The sequence below is a fragment of the Rhododendron vialii genome, chromosome 5a (assembly GCF_030253575.1).
Source record: "Rhododendron vialii isolate Sample 1 chromosome 5a, ASM3025357v1".
NCBI lineage: Eukaryota > Viridiplantae > Streptophyta > Magnoliopsida > Ericales > Ericaceae > Rhododendron > Rhododendron vialii.
The window spans coordinates 15,405,567-15,423,973 of NC_080561.1; the positions used below are offsets into that span (position 1 = coordinate 15,405,567).

Here is an 18,407-nt window from a genome sequence, read left to right on the forward strand (position 1 = left end):
AGATCGTGTGGCCCTCGCCACCTACCAGCTGAAGGGAGAAGCCCGCTACTGGTGGGATCTGATGAAGGCAACTCATGGCATTGCCACCATGACGTTCGCCGAGTTTGAGACCCTGTTTCTCGACAAATACTTCCCCACACCTCTCCGTTTGGCCAAGGAGCAGGAGTTCCTGAACTTGAAGCAAGGGACTATGACCGTTACCCAGTACGCGGCCAAGTTCGAAAAGCTTTCCCATTATGCCTTAGCCTCCATACCTACTGAAGACAAGAAGGCGAGAAGATTCGAGTGGGGATTGACAACCGCTCGAAGAACCGTTGTGGCTCAAGCCTTCACCACTTATGCTGCAGTGGTGAAATGTGCACTCCGGTTGGAAAGTGAGGAAAAAGACTAGATGGAGGAAGGCGACAAGCAACACTGGTGGACCCATCCGAACCCAACCAACCCCCAACAACCGTGGACCTTACCCTACCAAAACTGTTGCCCCTTCTCAGAACAACCAGCCTTGGAGGATTGCTGCATCAGGGCGCAATGAGTCGCAGAGGATCGACCAAGATAAAGCATCAGTGTAGTGTTTCAACTGCCAGGCCATGGGCCACTACAAGTGGGAATGCCCTTAATTCCAGAGGGGAAGAAATGGGAACTTTGGAGGTCAGAAAGTTCAACAGCCGGGACAGACTGGATTTGGGAAGCAAAACCCCGGAAACCCACCGCAGCAGCCGCAGAATGGGCAGGACAAGGGGAAGCAGCCTATAGGGACTCAGCAGAGTGCTGGAGGGCGTATCTTTGTGCTGCAGACTGAGGAGCAGGAGCAGGATCCCTCTATGATCCAAGGTACGATACTATTGTATAGTACCTGCGTACAAGCCTTGTTTGATTTCGGAGCATCGCATTCCTTTATATCCGCTGCTTGTGTAGATACTCTAGCACTAGAAACAGAACCCTTAAGTACGAGCACGAGAGTAGCATCGCCGTTGGGGGGGAGTGTACCTGTTAGTCTAGTGTGTAGAAGGTGCGAGCTAGAGGTAGCCAACCTACGCTTGACCTGCGACCTCAGAGTGATCAACATGGCGAATTTCGATGTAATCGTGGGAATGGACTGGCTATCGGCTCATCGAGCAGTCATAGATTGTCATCAAAAGACGGTGACAGCTTATACCCCAGAAGGGACTCGTTTCCGTTTTAAGGGGGATAGAGAAACGACGACGAGATCAAGGTGGCAGAATCAACTGTTTGGATGGCTAGCTAGTCTCCAAATGGAAAAAACTGACAGGATGGAGTTAGGATTACCTCACATCGTGTGCGAATACACCGATGTTTTCCCTAAGGAACTTCTTGGCTTACCACCTCAGAGAGAGATAGACTTCTCTATAGAACTCCAACTGGGAACAGCACCCATTTTGATGGCACCATACCGTATGGCACCCGCAGAACTAAAGGAGCTCAAGACCCAATTGAAAGAGCTATTGGACAAAGGGTACATCAGGCCGAGCACGTCACCATGGGGAGCGCCTGTATTGTTCGTAAAGAAGAAAGAAGGAACACTGCGACTGTGTATCGACTATAGGAAGTTAAACCGAGTCACTATCAAAAACCGATACCCGTTGCCTAGGATCGATGACCTATTTGATCAATTAAGAGGAGCAACCTGCTTTTCTAAGATTGATCTCCGATTAGGCTATCATCAGTTGAGGATCAGAGACGAGGACATCGCCAAGACATCCTTTCGCACCAGATACGGGCACTACGAGTTTGTGGTGATGCCGTTTGGACTGACTAACGCTCCGGCAGTATTCATGTGTCTCATGAACAAGATTTTTCAACCCTACTTAGACAATTTTGTAGTAGTGTTCATTGACGACATCTTGATATACTCTGCCAATAAGGAGGAGCACGAGGAACATCTTCGGATAGCACTACAAGTACTCCGGGATAACCAACTTTATGCCAAGGCAAGTAAATGCGAGTTTTGGCTAGAAGTGGTTAAGTTCTTGGCGCATGTAGTATCCAAGGAAAGGATCACAGTAGACGAAAGCAAGGTTGAAGCTGTGCTGAAGTGGAAACAACCAACCTCTATGTTTGAAATCAGAAGTTTCTTGGGATTGGCCGGATACTACCGAAGATTCATACCAGACTTCTCAACCTTAGCCAAACCCATGACCAGACTAACTCAGAAAGGAGTGAAGCTGGATTGGAATGAAGCTTGTGAGAAATCCTTTCAGGAGCTGAAGAAGAGACTGACCAGTGCACCGGTACTCGTCATTCCCGAGAGAGGTGTAGACTATACGGTCTATTGTGATGCGTCAAGAGATGGCTTGGGATGTGTGCTAATGCAGAGCGGGAAGGTTATAGCCTACGGATCGCGACAACTCCGATCACATGAGATGAATTACCCCACCCATGACTTGGAATTGGCTGCAGTAGTATTCGCCCTCAAAACCTAGCGCTACTATTTGTGGGGAGAACAATTTGAAGTTTTTACCGACCACAAAAGCCTCAAGTACCTTTTCACTCAGAAGGAGTTGAATCTAAGGCAACGTCGATGGATGGAGTACTTGGAGGACTACAAGTTTACGTTGCAGTATCACCCTGGCAAGGCCAACGTGGTGGCTGATGCCTTGAGCCATAAAGACAGGACACAGAAGGCCAAAACTGCCATCAAGGAATGGGAAATGGTGTATACTCTCAACGAGTTCAACCTGCGACTGTCGTCAGAAAATGGGAACGCTCGATTGTACGCTCTAGTTGCGGAACCAGCACTTCACCAGGAAATATTACTAGCCCAAACATTCGAGCAGGATTGCGAATTCATCCGGTATTGAATCCGAGAAGGAAAGGCGCTACCAGGATGGACAATGGAGAAGGACAACAGCCTGAGATTCAAGGGAAAAGTGTTCATGCCTAATATTGGAACACTTCAAAAAGCGGTACTCCGAGAAGCTCACCATTCGAACTTTGCAGTCCACCCTGGCAGTACAAAGATGTACCATGATCTGCGAAGGACGTATTGGTGGGAAGGAATGAAGAAGGACGTAGCTCGATTTGTATCAACCTGCCTAGTGTGTCAGCAAGTCAAGGCTGAACACCAGAAACCTGGAGGGGACCTTCAACCGTTACCAATCCCGACCTGGAAATGGGAACACATCTCGATGGACTTCGTGACTGGACTACCAAGATCTGCCAAATCCAACACCGCTATTTGGGTGATCGTGGATCGACTCACCAAATCTGCACATTTTCTGCCTGTTAAGATGACAGAAAACGTGGAACAGCTGAGCCTGTTGTACATTCGAGAGATCGTACGCCTTCATGGAGTACCTATCTCGATTATATCTGATAGGGATCCGCGATTCGTGTCACATTTTTAGAAAGGACTACAGAAGGCGTTGGGAACAGACGTAAGGCTTAGTACAGCCTTCCACCCTCAGACAGACGGACAAATGGAGAGGACAATACAGACACTGGAAGACATGCTGAGAGCATGTGCCCTGGATTTCTCTGGAAATTGGGAGCAGCATTTACCGTTGGTAGAGTTCGCCTACAACAACAGCTCTCAAGCAAGTATCAGGATGGCACCATACGAAGCCCTTTACGGTCGACCCTGCCGATCCCCGGTTTGTTGGACCGATGTTAGAGAGACGGGAATAATTGGACCCGACATAGTACGAGATACCACGAAAAAAGTCAAGACCATCCGACAAAGGATCCAGACTGCTCAAGGCCGACAGAAAAGTTATGCGGACAGGAGGAGCCGACCATTGACGTTTGAAATTGGAGATCACGTGTTCCTGAAGATCAGACCAAAGAAAGGAGTCATCAGATTTGGGAAGAAGGGAAAGCTGTCGCCGCGCTACATCGGACCCTTCGACATCGTAGAAAAGATCGGGAAGGTTGCGTATCGTCTAGCTTTGCCACCACAGCTAGACAAAGTTCATAACGTGTTTCACGTTTCAATGCTTCGTAAGTACCTCGCCTTGCCCACCCATGTTCTCAATTGGGAAGACATCACCATCGAGGAAGACGTGACGTACGAAGAGGAACCAATAGAGATTCAAGACCGAAGCGAGAAGATAATCCAAAACAAGACTATCAAGTTGGTACGAGTTTTGTGGAAGCACCGTGGATCGGGAGAAACCACATGGGAGAGGGAGGAAACCATGAAAGCAAATTATCCCCACCTGTTCGAGTCCGAGCGTGCACCTAATTTCGAGGACGAAATTGTTTAAGGGGGATAGGTTGTAACAACTCCGATTTTCAGTAAATAAAAATCTCGTTGTTATTTCAAATTCCTTATTTTCTCTTGAATGACTTATTGATTTCTTGTTAACTTCCGTTAAACCGTCATAAGTTAGATTATGGTCCGTGGTTAGTTTTCGACTAGAAAACCCTACTTGGCCAATTTAGTTAGATTCTTCTAACCAACTAGTTGGAGGAACCAAGCAACCAAGCTCACCTAGTTCCTAAATGAACCTTTTGCCTTTACCCATTGGTCAATAGAAGTTAGGGTAATCTTTGTCCATTGGTTATTAACCATAAGGGAAATTATTATCCATTGGATAATAGCCCTAATCTTACTACTAAGTACAAGGATCCTATTAAATATTCAAGGGTTGATTTCCCATGTACTTTTAAGCATTAGAATATGTGGGTGAATCTAAACCCTAGATTTTTAGTACCCTAGTCAATAGATTAGTACTAGTACTTTTATTATAATCTAATGGGAAAATCTTAGGCTATATATTCTTGGTACCTAGGTGTATATAGGCATGTGTACATTTATACAATATAATATATGGGTATAGATTTCCTAGAGTACACTATTTATTAGTTTAATGGGAACATGTGTCTAATTAGGATTGTTTAATGGTTATTGGATTTGGAAGAATCTTGTACTTTTGTACTTTTATATTATTATACGCATATATATCTATATAAGTGTACTTGAGAGAGAGGGAGAGAGACAGAGAGAGAGATTGCCGAGAGAGAGAGAGAGAAGGAAAGAAGAAAGATTGGGTTGTACATGCATTGATCACCATAATCTTCTTACATCTTTTCAAATCCTTGGTGATATCTTCTTCCTAGCCAAAAATCTATCCTCTCATTGTCCTTCTATGTTTGTTTAAAGACCAAATCTTGTACAAATTCTCCTTCCATCCACCAAATCTTCCAAAAATCCCATCCAAGGTACACAATCTAGCCATGCAAGCCTAGGTAGCCCCATGACCTAACCCATCAAGCTTTCAATCAAGCTTTACATTTGAAAGATTGAGATAGGGAGAGAGAGAGAGGGGGCCGGCCTTTAGAGAGAGAGAAGGAGCTCAAGTTTTGGCTATAAATAGAGCCACCCCCATGCCATTCAACTCACACCTTTCCATTCTTCAAGAAATCCTTTGTTCTTGCTTTGTTCTTCTTGTTCTTGAGTTCTTCTTGTGTTCTTCAAGAAACTCATCCAAAGCCGCCACTAAACCGCCACCCGACCACCCTTCGATCCATAAAGTAGAGTAGTGTTAGTCAAGAAGAAGTTTCAAGAGAAACCATTCTCTTTCGAAGCTCCCGAAGGCATACCGTAGGAAGTTACTCCGTCCGACCACCGACTAACCTTCCGTAGCCGACTACCGCCAAGAAGTAAGGTAGGAATTCCTTATCTCTATTCCTAAGTATAATGTAGGTACCCATACTTACTCGATGAATACGTAGGTTATTTACCATGTGAATCCAAGTATTCGTATTTTGATGTTTAAAGGAGTTATGAACGTGCTTACTTAAATTGCTAGCATTACTTGTGGTGTAAAATAGAGTTGGTTTACGATGAATGATTCATACTTACTTTTGTCCTACCACGGAGTCTATGCATGAAGACGAGACACGAGAACCACGAAAGTAGAAACATGACACCTAGGGTGAGGTTAATGAAAGGGAATGTATTTCGAGGAAGGAAATATTTTGAAACTACATAATGATCGGTTTTGGGTGGCATTATGTGAGTTGTGTGTGTGTGTGCCAATGGGAACCTGGTGCGGCAAAACCATTATGAGGATACTTAGGAACCCGAAACGGCGGAGCCGAGGTTGGGTGTGTGACTTGGTCATTCGCGGAGAGGAGCCAATGCAATTGTGTGCCAATGGGAACTCGGTGCGTCGGAACCATTGTGAGGATACTCGGGAACCCGGAATGGCGGAACCGAGGTTGGGTGTGTTGAACAAAAGATTTTTGAAAGGTTGAATGGTATATGAAAAGGATGACACGGTCTACGACGAGTCGTGTAGGAGAAGCACGTAAAGACATGGACACCAACGCTAATCAATGAATGTGGATGTGTTATTGTTATTTGTTGACGTTCATCTTATGTATTATGTTGAATCGTCGGTAAGTTTAAGGTTGGTGGGTAAGGTTTATCCTATTGAGCATTGTAGCTCGCGGTGTTGCCTTTTTGGTAACCCTGACATATTATATTGGTGGTGACGCCGGTATAATGTGTCAGACCTCATAGACGAACAGGGTGAGCTGTACACTCTGGAGGCTTTCGGAGCGGAGGAGCTTGCTAGGATGGAAAAGCAAGCGGAAGAGTAGTATTAGGAACCCTAGCTTCCTCTTTTGTTGAATAAATGTACCCTTTTGATTTTGTTGTAACAGACTCTCTTATTTTTGTAATAAAATTCCTATTTAACGTTCCCAAAAATCAGGGCGTTACAAAACTAGGGTTCCTAATACTACTCTGCCTGCTCTTCCATCCTAGCAAGCTCCTCTGCTCCAAAAGCTTCCACGGTGAACTGTTCGTCTTGAACATCTACAAGGTCTGACACATTATACCAGCGTCGCCACCAATATAATATGTCAGGGTCACCAAAGGTAACACCATGAGCTACAAAAGCTCAGCAGAACAATCCCATACCCGCTAACCCATTACTTACAAACAACAGGTTATAGATATAGCACACAAACTCATGATTGTCATATAACTCATGCATAAATGAATAACAATGACACATCCATATTCGCTATCTTCCTAGCGTTGGTGTCCAAGATTTTCTGAGTTTCTCCAACGCGACTCATCGTAGACCGTGTTAACATTTTCACATACCAATCCATCTTTCAAAATCATTTGTTTAACACACCCAACCTCGGTTCCGCCGTTCCGGGTTCCCGAGTATACTCACAATGGTTCCGCCGCACCGGGTTCCCATTGGCACACAAAATCTTGCATTGGCTCCTTTCCGCGGATAACCAAGCCATACCTCACCATGGTTCCGCCGGTCCGGGTTCCCATGGGAACGCACACAACCTCACAATGGTTCCGCTATTCCCGGATCTCCATTGGAACACACACAACCTCGCAATGGTTCCGCTTTTCTCGGATTCCCATTGGAACACACACACACATTCCCACAATGGGCAAGTCCGGCCACATTGGGGTTTCAAAAACTTTTTCTCCTTTTCAAAACACACCTTGTCATTAACACACCCTAGGCGTCATGTTTCTACTTTCTTGATTTCCGTGTCTCGTTCTCATGTATAGACTCCGCGGTAAGACTAAAGTAAGCACGAAACATTCTAACAAGATCATCCAATTCTATAATATACCACAAGTAACACAATCGATTCATGTATGCAAACTCATACTCCTTGAAATATCAAAATACGAATACTTCGATTCACATGGTAACGTTTTAACTTTCGAAAACCGTTCTTTCTTAGAAATTCAAAACAACAACGTTATACTTGAGTAAGTAAGTAAGTAAGGATTCCTTACCATTCTTCTAGGCTGTAGTAACGGCTTACGGACGGTAATCGGCGATCGGACGGAGTAACTTCCTACGGGAGCTTCCGGTAGCTTCGAAAGAGAAAGGTTTCTCTCGAAACTTGACCTTGGCTATTACTACTACTACTTTTGGATCGAGAGGGTGGTCGAGTGGCGGTCTAGTGGCGGCTTTGGATGAGTTTCTTGAAGAACACAAGAAGAACTCAAGAACAAGAAGAACAAAGCAAGAACAAAGGATTTCTAGAGAGAGAAGTTGAAGAATGGAAAGGTGTGAGTTGAATGGCATGGAATGGCTTGCTATTTATAGGCAAAACCTTGGCTCTCTCTCTCCTCTCTCAAGGCCGGCCCCCCTTCTCTCTCCATAGCTCAATTTTGGACACTTGTCATGCAATCTTGGAAGATCAAAGCCTAACCCTAGGCTTACATGGCTAGGATTTGTACCAAAGATTTGATTATGGAAGATTTTGGAAGATTTGATGGAGAGAAAGGATAAATTGTACAAGATTTGGTCCTTAAACAATAATAGGAGGACAATTGGGAGGTAGATTTAGGCTAGGAAGAATATTTACCCATGGATTTGAAAGGATGAAGTAGATCATGGAAGGTACAACCAATCTGCCTCTCTCTTTCCTCCTTCCTCTCCCTCTCTATCTCACGGTTTCCCTCTCCCTCTCTCTCTCTCTCACAAGTACACTACATATATATATATATATATATACACACACACACACACACACATATAATAACATAAAAGTACAAAAGTACAAGATTTTCAAATCCAAATACCCTATTAAAGAATTACAATTAGGCACATGTTTTGATTAAACAAATATATGTTGTACTAAACAAATCTAGGGTTTTGATACATGTGTACAAATGCCCTATATTTAAATATAATTGTGGTACCAAGTACCCCAATTAAATAAAAGGCCTCCCCATTAAAATAACAATAAAGTACTTGTACTATTTTATTCAATAAAGTACTTTGCAAATCTAGGATTTTGATACATGTGTACAAATGCCCTATATTTAAATATAGATGTGGTACCAAGTACCTCAATTAAATAAGAGGCTGGGATTCTCCCATTAAAATAATAATAAAGTACTTGTACTATTTTATTCAATAAAGTACTTTGGAAATCTAGGGTTTAGATATACCACAATATTTTAATGGATAAAAGTACATGGGAATCCAAATCTTGATTATTAAAATAAAGCCTTGTACCTTGTTGAAAGATTTGGGCTATTACCCAATGGGTAATAGTTTTCCTAGTGGTTAATAACCAAAGGATAATAGAAGGGTGGGAGAATCCCCAATAAAAAATGCATATATGTACTTTGCACATGTGGATATATACCATTAAAATATTATATTTTTGTACTATCAAAATATTTTAATGAGAGGCCTATTGTCCAATGGACAAAGATTACCCTAACTTCTATTGACCAATGAGTAAAGACAAAACGGTTCAAGAGGTTCAAAAAGTTCATCTAGTAACTAGGTGAGTTTGGTTGCTCGGTTCCTCCAAGTAGTCGGTTGAAATCTAATTTGATTGGCCCCGAAGGACTAGAATCTAATTACGACGGATTACTGAAAGTAAAAATAAGTAATTCAAATAAAATTCAAATATTTAACGAAATTTTTACCTTCCAAAAATCAGGGCTGTTACAGCTTTCTAAGCCCTAGCTCCAAGCCTTGGAATCGGATGGGATACGCCTCCACCGAGCTCAAAGTAACGAGAAACAAGCTCCACTACGTGAAGGAATGAAGGATTAGAGGTAGTTTTGAGTGGGTTTTTTGGTTATTTGGATGAAATTTGGTGAGAGTGTAACAGAGAGGGAGAGAGCCGAGAGGAGAGAGGGGAGAAGAGGAGATGAGAATGAGGGGTGTGAGTGTGTTTCTCACACTCCTCCCTATATATACTCTCATAAATGCAAATTACCCCATTACCCACATCTCTCAATTTCTTGCACATTAAACCCCTCAAGCAATTATCCTTATAATATTCGCAATTATCATTTACGAAATAAATTAACTTCATTAAACGAAATTACGGGTCTTTATACCCTACCCTCCTTAAAGAAATTTCGTCCTTGAAATTTTCCATACCATGTCTAGCTAACATGTACATCATCTAAGCATGCAACATTTATGACCATCTATATTATGCAACAAGTCAAATAACATGAAGTTTCGATATCTAAACACTCACATCGACTTATTCCGAAAATAGGTGCAGATACTTCTCCCTAACTTCATCCTCTCTTTCCCATGTCAACTCCTTGCTACCCTGACTTTTCCATAATACCCGCACTAGCGGTATCGCCTTACCCCTCAATACTTGATCACGCGTGTCCATGATACGTATTAGCTCTTCTTCGTAAGATGCATCAGCTTCCAATTCGAGTTCGGACCATTCTAATACATGAGACGGATCTGGTTTGTACTTCCTCAATATGGATATGTGAAACACATCGTGCGCATTCGATAATCTCGATGGCAAAGCCAAACGGTACATAACCTCCCCGATTTTCTCGATAATGTCAAACGGACCGATGTATCGTGGTGAAAGCTTTCCCTTCTTCCCAAAACGTGACAAGCTTCAACGTGGCAATACTTTGAGAAACACGTGATCTCCCACTTCGAATGATAATGGACGACGATGACAGTCGGCATAGCTCTTTTGTTGACTTTGAGTGGTTAGCAACCTTTGGCGAATCACCTTGACTTGTTCGGTTGTTCTCTTTTGAGCCTCTAAAAGTCGTTGGCGAATTGATCTCATACTTTCGGTAGTTTCCTTGATCATATCCGGCCCCACTAACGTAGCCTCTCCCAATTCAGTCCAACACATGGGTGATCGACACGGTCTCCCATATAAGGCTTCATACGGTGCCATCTCGATACTCGATTGATAACTATTGTTGTACGCGAATTCGACCAATGGTAGATGGTCTTCCCAATTACCCCGGAAATCCATAATGCATGCCCGAAGCATTTCTTCCAAAATCTGAATCGTTCGCTCGGGCTGACCATCGGTTTATGGATGATAGGCTGTGCTAAACAAGAGGTTCGTGCCTAGAGCGGCCTGCAAACTTTGCCAAAAATGTGCGATAAATCTCGAATCTCGATCGGACACAATAGATACAGGAATCCCATGAAGTCAAATAATCTCCGGAATATATAAACGACTAAGCGTTTCCACGGAATCGATGACATGGATAGGTAGAAAGTGAGCGATTTTGGTCAGACGGTCCGCGATAACCCAAATAGCATCATGCCCTCTCGGCGACCTCGGCAAACCCGTAACAAAATCCATTGTCACATTTTCCCATTTCCACTCGGCCACTGATAACGGTTGTAGTTCTCTCGCGGGTCGTTGATGTTCGGCTTTTACTTGTTGGCATGTTAGACACTTGGACACAAAGATCACAACATCTCTCTTCACCCCAGGCCACCAAAATTGCCTACGCAAGTTGTGATACATTTTAGTTCCTCCCGGATGGACGGCTAACGGTGAATGGTGAAACTCTCATAGGATTTCTTCCCGACACGAAACGGGTACGTATAGCTTCCCTTGATAACGTAAACTTTGGTCGGCGTGAATCATCTACCCATCTCGAGCATTCCCTCTAAGGAATTTGGTAAGAAGTTCCTCTGCTTCTCCATCATTTTGTTAAGCTTCCACTACTTGTGCCGATAAGCTCGATTGGACAGTGAGATTGCACACTGTAACCCCTTCGTGAAGTTCCTTAATGTGCAAAGCATAACAGCCTAAATTGTTCACCATTTTCCACTCATGTATGGCTAGGCTCATTAAATGTGCCGATTTTCTATTCATTGCGTCCGCTACAATGTTCGCCTTACCCGGATGATAATGCAATTCAAAGTCGTAATCTTCTAAGTGTTCCATCCATCGAGGTTGATACAAGTTAAGCTCCTTTTGAGAAAAGAGATACTTTAGGCTTTTATGGTCGGAATAGACTTCAAACTTCTCACCGTAAAGGTAGTGACGCCAACTCTTCAAAGCAAAAACGACGGCCGCGAGTTCTAAGTCATGAGTTGGATAGTTTCGCTCGTGAGTCTTTAATTGTCTCGACCCATACTCCACTACTCGTCCTGCTTGCATCAATACGCACCACAATCCTTCCTTAGACGCGTCATTATATACAGAGTAGCCAACCCTACGTTCGGGCACAATCAAAATCGGTGCGAGTCAACCTCCTCTTCAATTCCTCAAAAGCCGTTTCACACAAGTCACTCCAAATGAAACGAGTCCCTTTGCGAGTTAGTCTCGTCATCGGTGCCGCTAGACGAGAAAAATCAAGAACAAAACGGTGGTAGTACCCTACCAACCCCAAAAAGCTTCGAATCTCAAACACGTTCTTCGATCGTTGCTAGTTCACAATGGACTCTATATTCGCTGGATCAATGGATACCCCTCCTTTTGAAACCACGTGACCTAGAAATTTGACTTTAGGTAACCAAAACTCGCACTTACTAAACTTGGCGTATAAACGATGTTCTCTCAAGAGTTCAAGAACAATGGTAAGATGAATTCAGTGTTCTTCCTCCGTGGATGAATAAATGAGAATGTCGTTGACAAATACAACCACAAAATGATCGAGGTAAGCACGAAAGATACGGTTCATTAGATCCATAAAAGTAGCTGGAGCGTTCGTCAAACCGAATGGCATCACAACGAATTCGTAATGACCATAGCGAGTACGGAAGGCGATTTTAGGGATATCCTCTCTACGAACCCTCAATTGATGATAACCATACCTTAAATCAATTTTGGAAAAACAAGTCGCACCTCGGAGTTGATCAAACAAGTTGTCGATTCTAGGCATGGGATACTTATTCTTAACGGTCACACGATTGAGCTTACGATAATCAATGCACAAGCGGAGTGAACCATCCTTCTTTGGGCAAACAAAGCCGGTGCTCCGCACAGTGATGTACTAGGACGAATAAACCCCAAATTTTCTAACTCCTGTAATTGAACTTTCAACTCTTTAAGTTCGGCGGGCGCAAAATGATAAGGAGGAATTGAAATAGGAGCGGTGCCTAGAATTAAGTCTATCGTGAACTCGATTTCTCTCTCGGGAGGTAAACCAGGTAACTCTTTCGAAAATACATCAGGAAATTCGCGAACTACCAAGGGTAACTCCCCATATGCCGATAAGTCCTCATCTAACGTTAAGCTCGCCAACATAAGGTGAACAGACTCTCTTTCCCGAGACCCACATAGATACAGTGCTAATGATTCTCGACGCTCCCCATAAAATTCGAAACAAACACCCTCAGTCGGACATATACGAACACGACGCTTGAAACAATCGATTGTAGTGTGGAACGTAGACAACCAAGTCATTCCGAAAATGAGGTCAAACCCCGACATATCCAACACAATAAAGTCAAAGACGAAGTAATGGTCACAAATAACAAGCTAACAATCTTTATAAAAATGACTCAGAGATGACTTTCCCCCTAATGGTGTCTCGACGATCAACGGCGAGTCAAGATTCTCGGTGTCCAACTCCAATGCACACACAAATGATCCAGTAATGAATGAATGCAATGCTCCAGAATCAAATAGTACTCTAGCAAGAGAGTTGAATAGAAGAAAAGTATCCCTTACAACAGATGCTTTCGGAGCCTGAGAAACAGAAGGTGAAGCATTGGTGTTGATGTTGAAAACACGCCTTTGGGTACCCTAACCCTGCACGAAACCTCATCCCTGATCGGAACCTTGAGAAGGTGCGGACGAACTCGCTCCCTGGTTGACCCAGAACTCTGAACTGACGATGTTTGGCAGAAATGAGGCTGCTGTTGCCTTTGAGTACCTCTAAAAGACTGCTGACCAACACTACGCCCTACCCCCGGTTGTTGCACCAAACCCGACTCACTACGTGCTCCTGCCCCTTGGGGGCAACTCCAAGCAAGATGGTCTATCTTACCGCAATTATAACACGCCTTGAGAAGTTGCAGACACTGAGTACAGATGTGCCCGGGTTGAATACACTTATAGCACACAGTCGGAGGTCTAGACGAGGCACCCCGAGTTCTCGAAGAAGTAGGCATCTTAAAGTTGGATTGGTTTGATGGTTGCTGAGATGGTTCCCTTTGCCTCTTCCATCCTTGACTCCCAAAACTGCCTGAAGAAGAGCTTAAACTCCCCACTGGTTGCCTTGGTTCCTAAGCCCTCGCATTTCGTTGAGCTTCCTTCGGTATTTCGATGCTCCTTGCACATTCCACCACTTCCAAAAATTTCACTTGCGTTGGACCGTCACCATTCTCCTCATGGTGCTATGCAGTCCCTTCTCAAACCGTCGACACTTCCTCTCTTCCGTCGCCAACAATGCTGGAGCGAAATGAGACAAGGATTGTGTATGTACTCTGAAACGGTCATATTAACCTGTTCCAGCTTCTCAAATTGATCTCTCAGATTTTCACATGAAGTTTTCGAAAAGTATTGATCCTCAAAGAGAGCCTCAAATTCATTTTTAACATCTGGTTTGTTTACTTGAGTTGCGGTTCTTGCCGCCCTCCTCGCATCTTTCCTACTTTCTAGGACAGATTCCCACCATTCGCTGGCCTCCCCAACTAGCTGAACAGCCACAATACCCACTCTGATGTTGTCTTCAGTGATATTGAGAGTTCTAAAGAGTTTATGGATCTGAGCTAGCCAGTGGTCGGCTACCAAAGGGTCGCTACTAGTTCCATCGAACACAGGAGGATTCCTAAGGCTAAACTCCCTCATTGCTACCATGGCTCGATTCTCAACGTTCTCCCTAGGAGCTTGGTTTAAAAGATTTGCAGCTGTAATTGCTGTGACGAGGTCCCTTGCAAATTGAGTTTGATTTGGTGGTATTCCTGCACCTCGACCGACCCCATCCCCCGGATTCCCACTTGGGTTCTCCCCAAGCTGACTAGCCTCATTCTCTGGTGGTACCCCATGGTCACGACCACCCCGAGTTCCAGCCCCACATCGTCCAACACGCGTTCTCGGAGGCATCCTACTACATGATATAAGAAAAGAAAAACTATTAATCATAATACTATTACCATAAGGTCAAAGCCCCAACTTCCCAACATGAATAATAACTTTACACCACTTTACGATAATGAAAATGCAATGCCAAGTAGTCACATGAATGTTAGTTACACAAGCATGCACAAGTTATGTTAGAAGGCGCGACATTTTTGAACCCATGAGACAAAACGGCTCCCCACGGTCTCTAGGTGTTCTAAACCTATGCTCTGATACCAAGTTGTCATACCATCGATTTTCAACATAAATATAAAGGGATGTCATATAAGCCAACTGTTAATTAATACTGTTAATTGTGGTGTAAATTTATATAAAAATTAAAACTGTTAATTTAGAGAGGAATTAGCACTGTTAATTTGGATAGAAATTAATACTGTTAATTGTGGTGGTGGTGGCGGTAGCGGCGTGGTAGTGGTGATTGTGGTGGCGATGATGGTGGCAGCGTGGTGGTGATGGTGTTGGTGTTGGTGATAGTGAAGTGGTGGTGGTGGCGGCGGCGTTGTAGTGGTGGTGGTGTAGGAGGTTGAATGGGTCGACTGTTAATTTAGACAAAAATTAATACTGTTAATTGTGATGGTGGTGGTGGCGGCAACGGCGTGGTGGCGGTGTGGTGGTGGTGTGGTGATGTGGGTGGTGGTTGCAGTGGCGGTGGTGGCATGGTGGCGGCGGTGGTGGTGACACGGTGGCGATGTGGTGGTGGTGGCGGAGATGTGGTGTTGGTGGTGGTGGCAGCGGCGGTGGCGCCGACGTGGCGGTGGCGGCGGCGACGTGGTGGTGGTGGTTGCGGCCGTGGGGTGGAGTGGCGGCGGCGGCGATGGCAGCATGGTGGTGGCTGGATCGTCTCTCTCCAATTGCTTTTTTTTTTACGAGGGGTATTTTTCTCAACAAAATAAAGAGGACTTACTGGGCTATAGACTCTTTGGGCAGGACCTAGTAGGTTATTTCTTCACCCAGACAGAACTGGCCAGGAAGTTGCTCATAATCTAGGGCATTAGAGCATTTGCATCAGATTATTAAATTAGTGATTGCCTATGCCTTAACAAGCCAATAAAAAAAAGAGGCTCGACACAACACATTTTCATTACTCCTATAACTGGAAAAAAAAAAAATCTTTCTTCTGGTTATCACAACTTAACAAACCCAAATGAATTTTTTTATAATTTATCTTTTAAAATTCTCTTCAAATAAGATAAATTGAACTAATTTCTCCTAAGAACAGTTTCACAACCACACTCATTAAAAAAAAACTAGGAGCATATACCCAAATGATATTTCTAATTAACTTATGCACAACCATTCATTAACAGCTATCACAATCAACCAATACTTATATCACACCCGTATACAATATAGTTCAACCAGCAACTAATCCAAAAAAAAATGAATTGTTTTAAAACTCCACTTCCCGTAAGTTAATGAATGCTGTTTTTTTTTTTTAAATTGAAAGTGATTTTGCAACTGAATGCTACAATTTGAGTTAATTTTTTCCTTTTCAAATTAAAGGAATGCTACAGGCCTACAACGGAGACAATTTATCAAGCACTACTACTTCAAATCATGCATCCAAGAAATAGGTGAAACAACTTGTTACTGAAGAAAAACTAAGCCTTTGTTGGGTTTCCATCTTTGGTTATTTTAGTTTTGATAGTGGGTGGAGAGAGAAATGGGGTAATGATTGGAGAAATGGGTAATGAGTAAAGAGAGATATAGAGAGAAATGAAAGTAATAATTGAAGAAATAGAGTAACGATTGAAGAGAAAAATAAAATAATGATTAGAAAACAAAAACAAAACAAAACAAAGTTAAACTTGAAAACGAACAAAGCCTAAGTTTATTCTTTTGTAACTAAAGTTTCTATAATATTTTTCTATTATTATCTCAGTTGATGGAAGAATGGAATTGAATAAAGTTCTTTAATGAATGAGTGGACATGTACAATGCACAACACCACAATGATAGAGTTTAAGATTGACGATAGAGAGAATAAAATGTTTTGATAATAAAAGGCACAGAAAAGACAACATTGCCTAAGAAGTAAGGAAAGAGGGAGCGAGAGAATAAATTTATTAAATGAGTTGATTGAACTACTATAACCTATTGAAAATTTGATCTGGCGGCTGAAGAGGTGCTCTTGTTTGTATGTGTAGGAAAAAATTACCCTATTTTATATAATATATATATATATATATATATATATATATATATATAATATGGGAGGGTGGTTTATATTTTCCACCGTTGGATTGGAAATACAATCCTGGCTGAAATCAAAATACATACCTTTTATGAAAATACAATTCTCACCAAAATCAATCCTTTGATTTGGAAATACATACCATCTTTTTAATCACGGAAATCTCTTTCAATACGTACCTTCTTTTTGAAGGAAACAAAACATGCATTTACATGCCTTTGAATCCTTTTACATGCCTTTGAATCAATCATGCCTTTTCATAACCGAAATCCTTTCTTTATTGACTAATTTCCGAAAATTAGTGAGTAATTATGGTAATCTATAATTAAGGAAGACATCCTAATCCTAATGCTATAATTAGCCAAAATTTGAATTAATATGGGATGGTGGTTTATATTTTCTACCTTTGGATTGGTACATATTTTTTACCGTTGGATTGAAAATACAATCCTGACCGAAATCAAAATACATACCATCTTTCGTAATCAATAATTAAGAAAGTTATCCTAATCCTAATGCTATAATCAACCAAAATTTGAATTAAAAATAATGAATACACGTTATGGTAATCTATTTGATTATCTCCAAAATTGGAATTCATCCTAATCTTCAGAGCTCTCTCTCTCTCCCTCCTTCCTTCCTTCCTTCTCTCTCTCTCTCTCTCTCTCTCTCTCTCTCTCTCTCTCTCTCTCTCTCTCCTTCCTTCCTTCTAATGTTCATATCTTCATACAGTTGCTATTTTTTATTTTCCCCAAAAGAAACCGAAACATGTGACTATAATTTCTTTGAATACTTTCTTATATTGAAACAAATTTATAACCTTTTACATGCCTTTCATACCTTCTCTACGTTCTTCTCATTACCGAAAGCAATGACTTGAAATTACTTCGGTACATCGAAATCCTACGTTCTTCTCATTACGTTCCCTATCTTTGCTCTGGAACTACAGTTTGAGATGAGTTTATTTTTCTTTATACAAACACTAATTTTTAACAATAAAGTTTTTTTCTCTTTTTTTCTTATCTTTTTGCCTATACCGTGCTTGAACAGGCATAGTTTTTTCTATTTTTTTGGCCTATACTGTTCTTCTTTTTTCTCCATTTCCATTCATTTCTTTTAATGTATTCTCATGAATTGATTACATTTATTTTTACACCACAACAGACAGAAACTTCATGGCTTTCTGGTCGATAAAAAAAAAAACTTCATGGTTTTTTATGCAGTTACTTCCATTAATGGTGAATGTGAATGTGTTTTTGTAGTCATCCAAGCAAGCGTCCTCGCACGTAGAAAGAAGAGAAAATTGTTTGAATCTTTTTTTTTTTGAGAACATAGAAGGAGGAACATAGATATATCAACAAATTTACTAATGTAGTTACCCATCTTTGTTTTTTTGGTGTCC

General features: G+C 42.2%; 2 protein-coding genes across 2 annotated transcripts; both read right to left on the minus strand.

Moving 5' to 3' along the window:
• Positions 1 to 12,627: 12,627 nt before the first annotated feature.
• Positions 12,628 to 13,158, minus strand: LOC131327620 (uncharacterized). The gene has a single exon (XM_058360769.1). It carries the CDS (start codon positions 13,156 to 13,158, stop codon positions 12,628 to 12,630), a length of 531 nt encoding a protein of 176 aa, XP_058216752.1.
• A 48-nt stretch (positions 13,159 to 13,206) lies between these two features.
• LOC131327621 (uncharacterized) lies at positions 13,207 to 13,841 on the minus strand. Its single transcript, XM_058360770.1, has 2 exons — positions 13,479 to 13,841; positions 13,207 to 13,416 (listed from the first exon to the last, which is right to left on the minus strand). Exons 1-2 carry the CDS (start codon positions 13,839 to 13,841, stop codon positions 13,207 to 13,209), a joined length of 573 nt encoding a protein of 190 aa, XP_058216753.1.
• Positions 13,842 to 18,407: the final 4,566 nt, after the last annotated feature.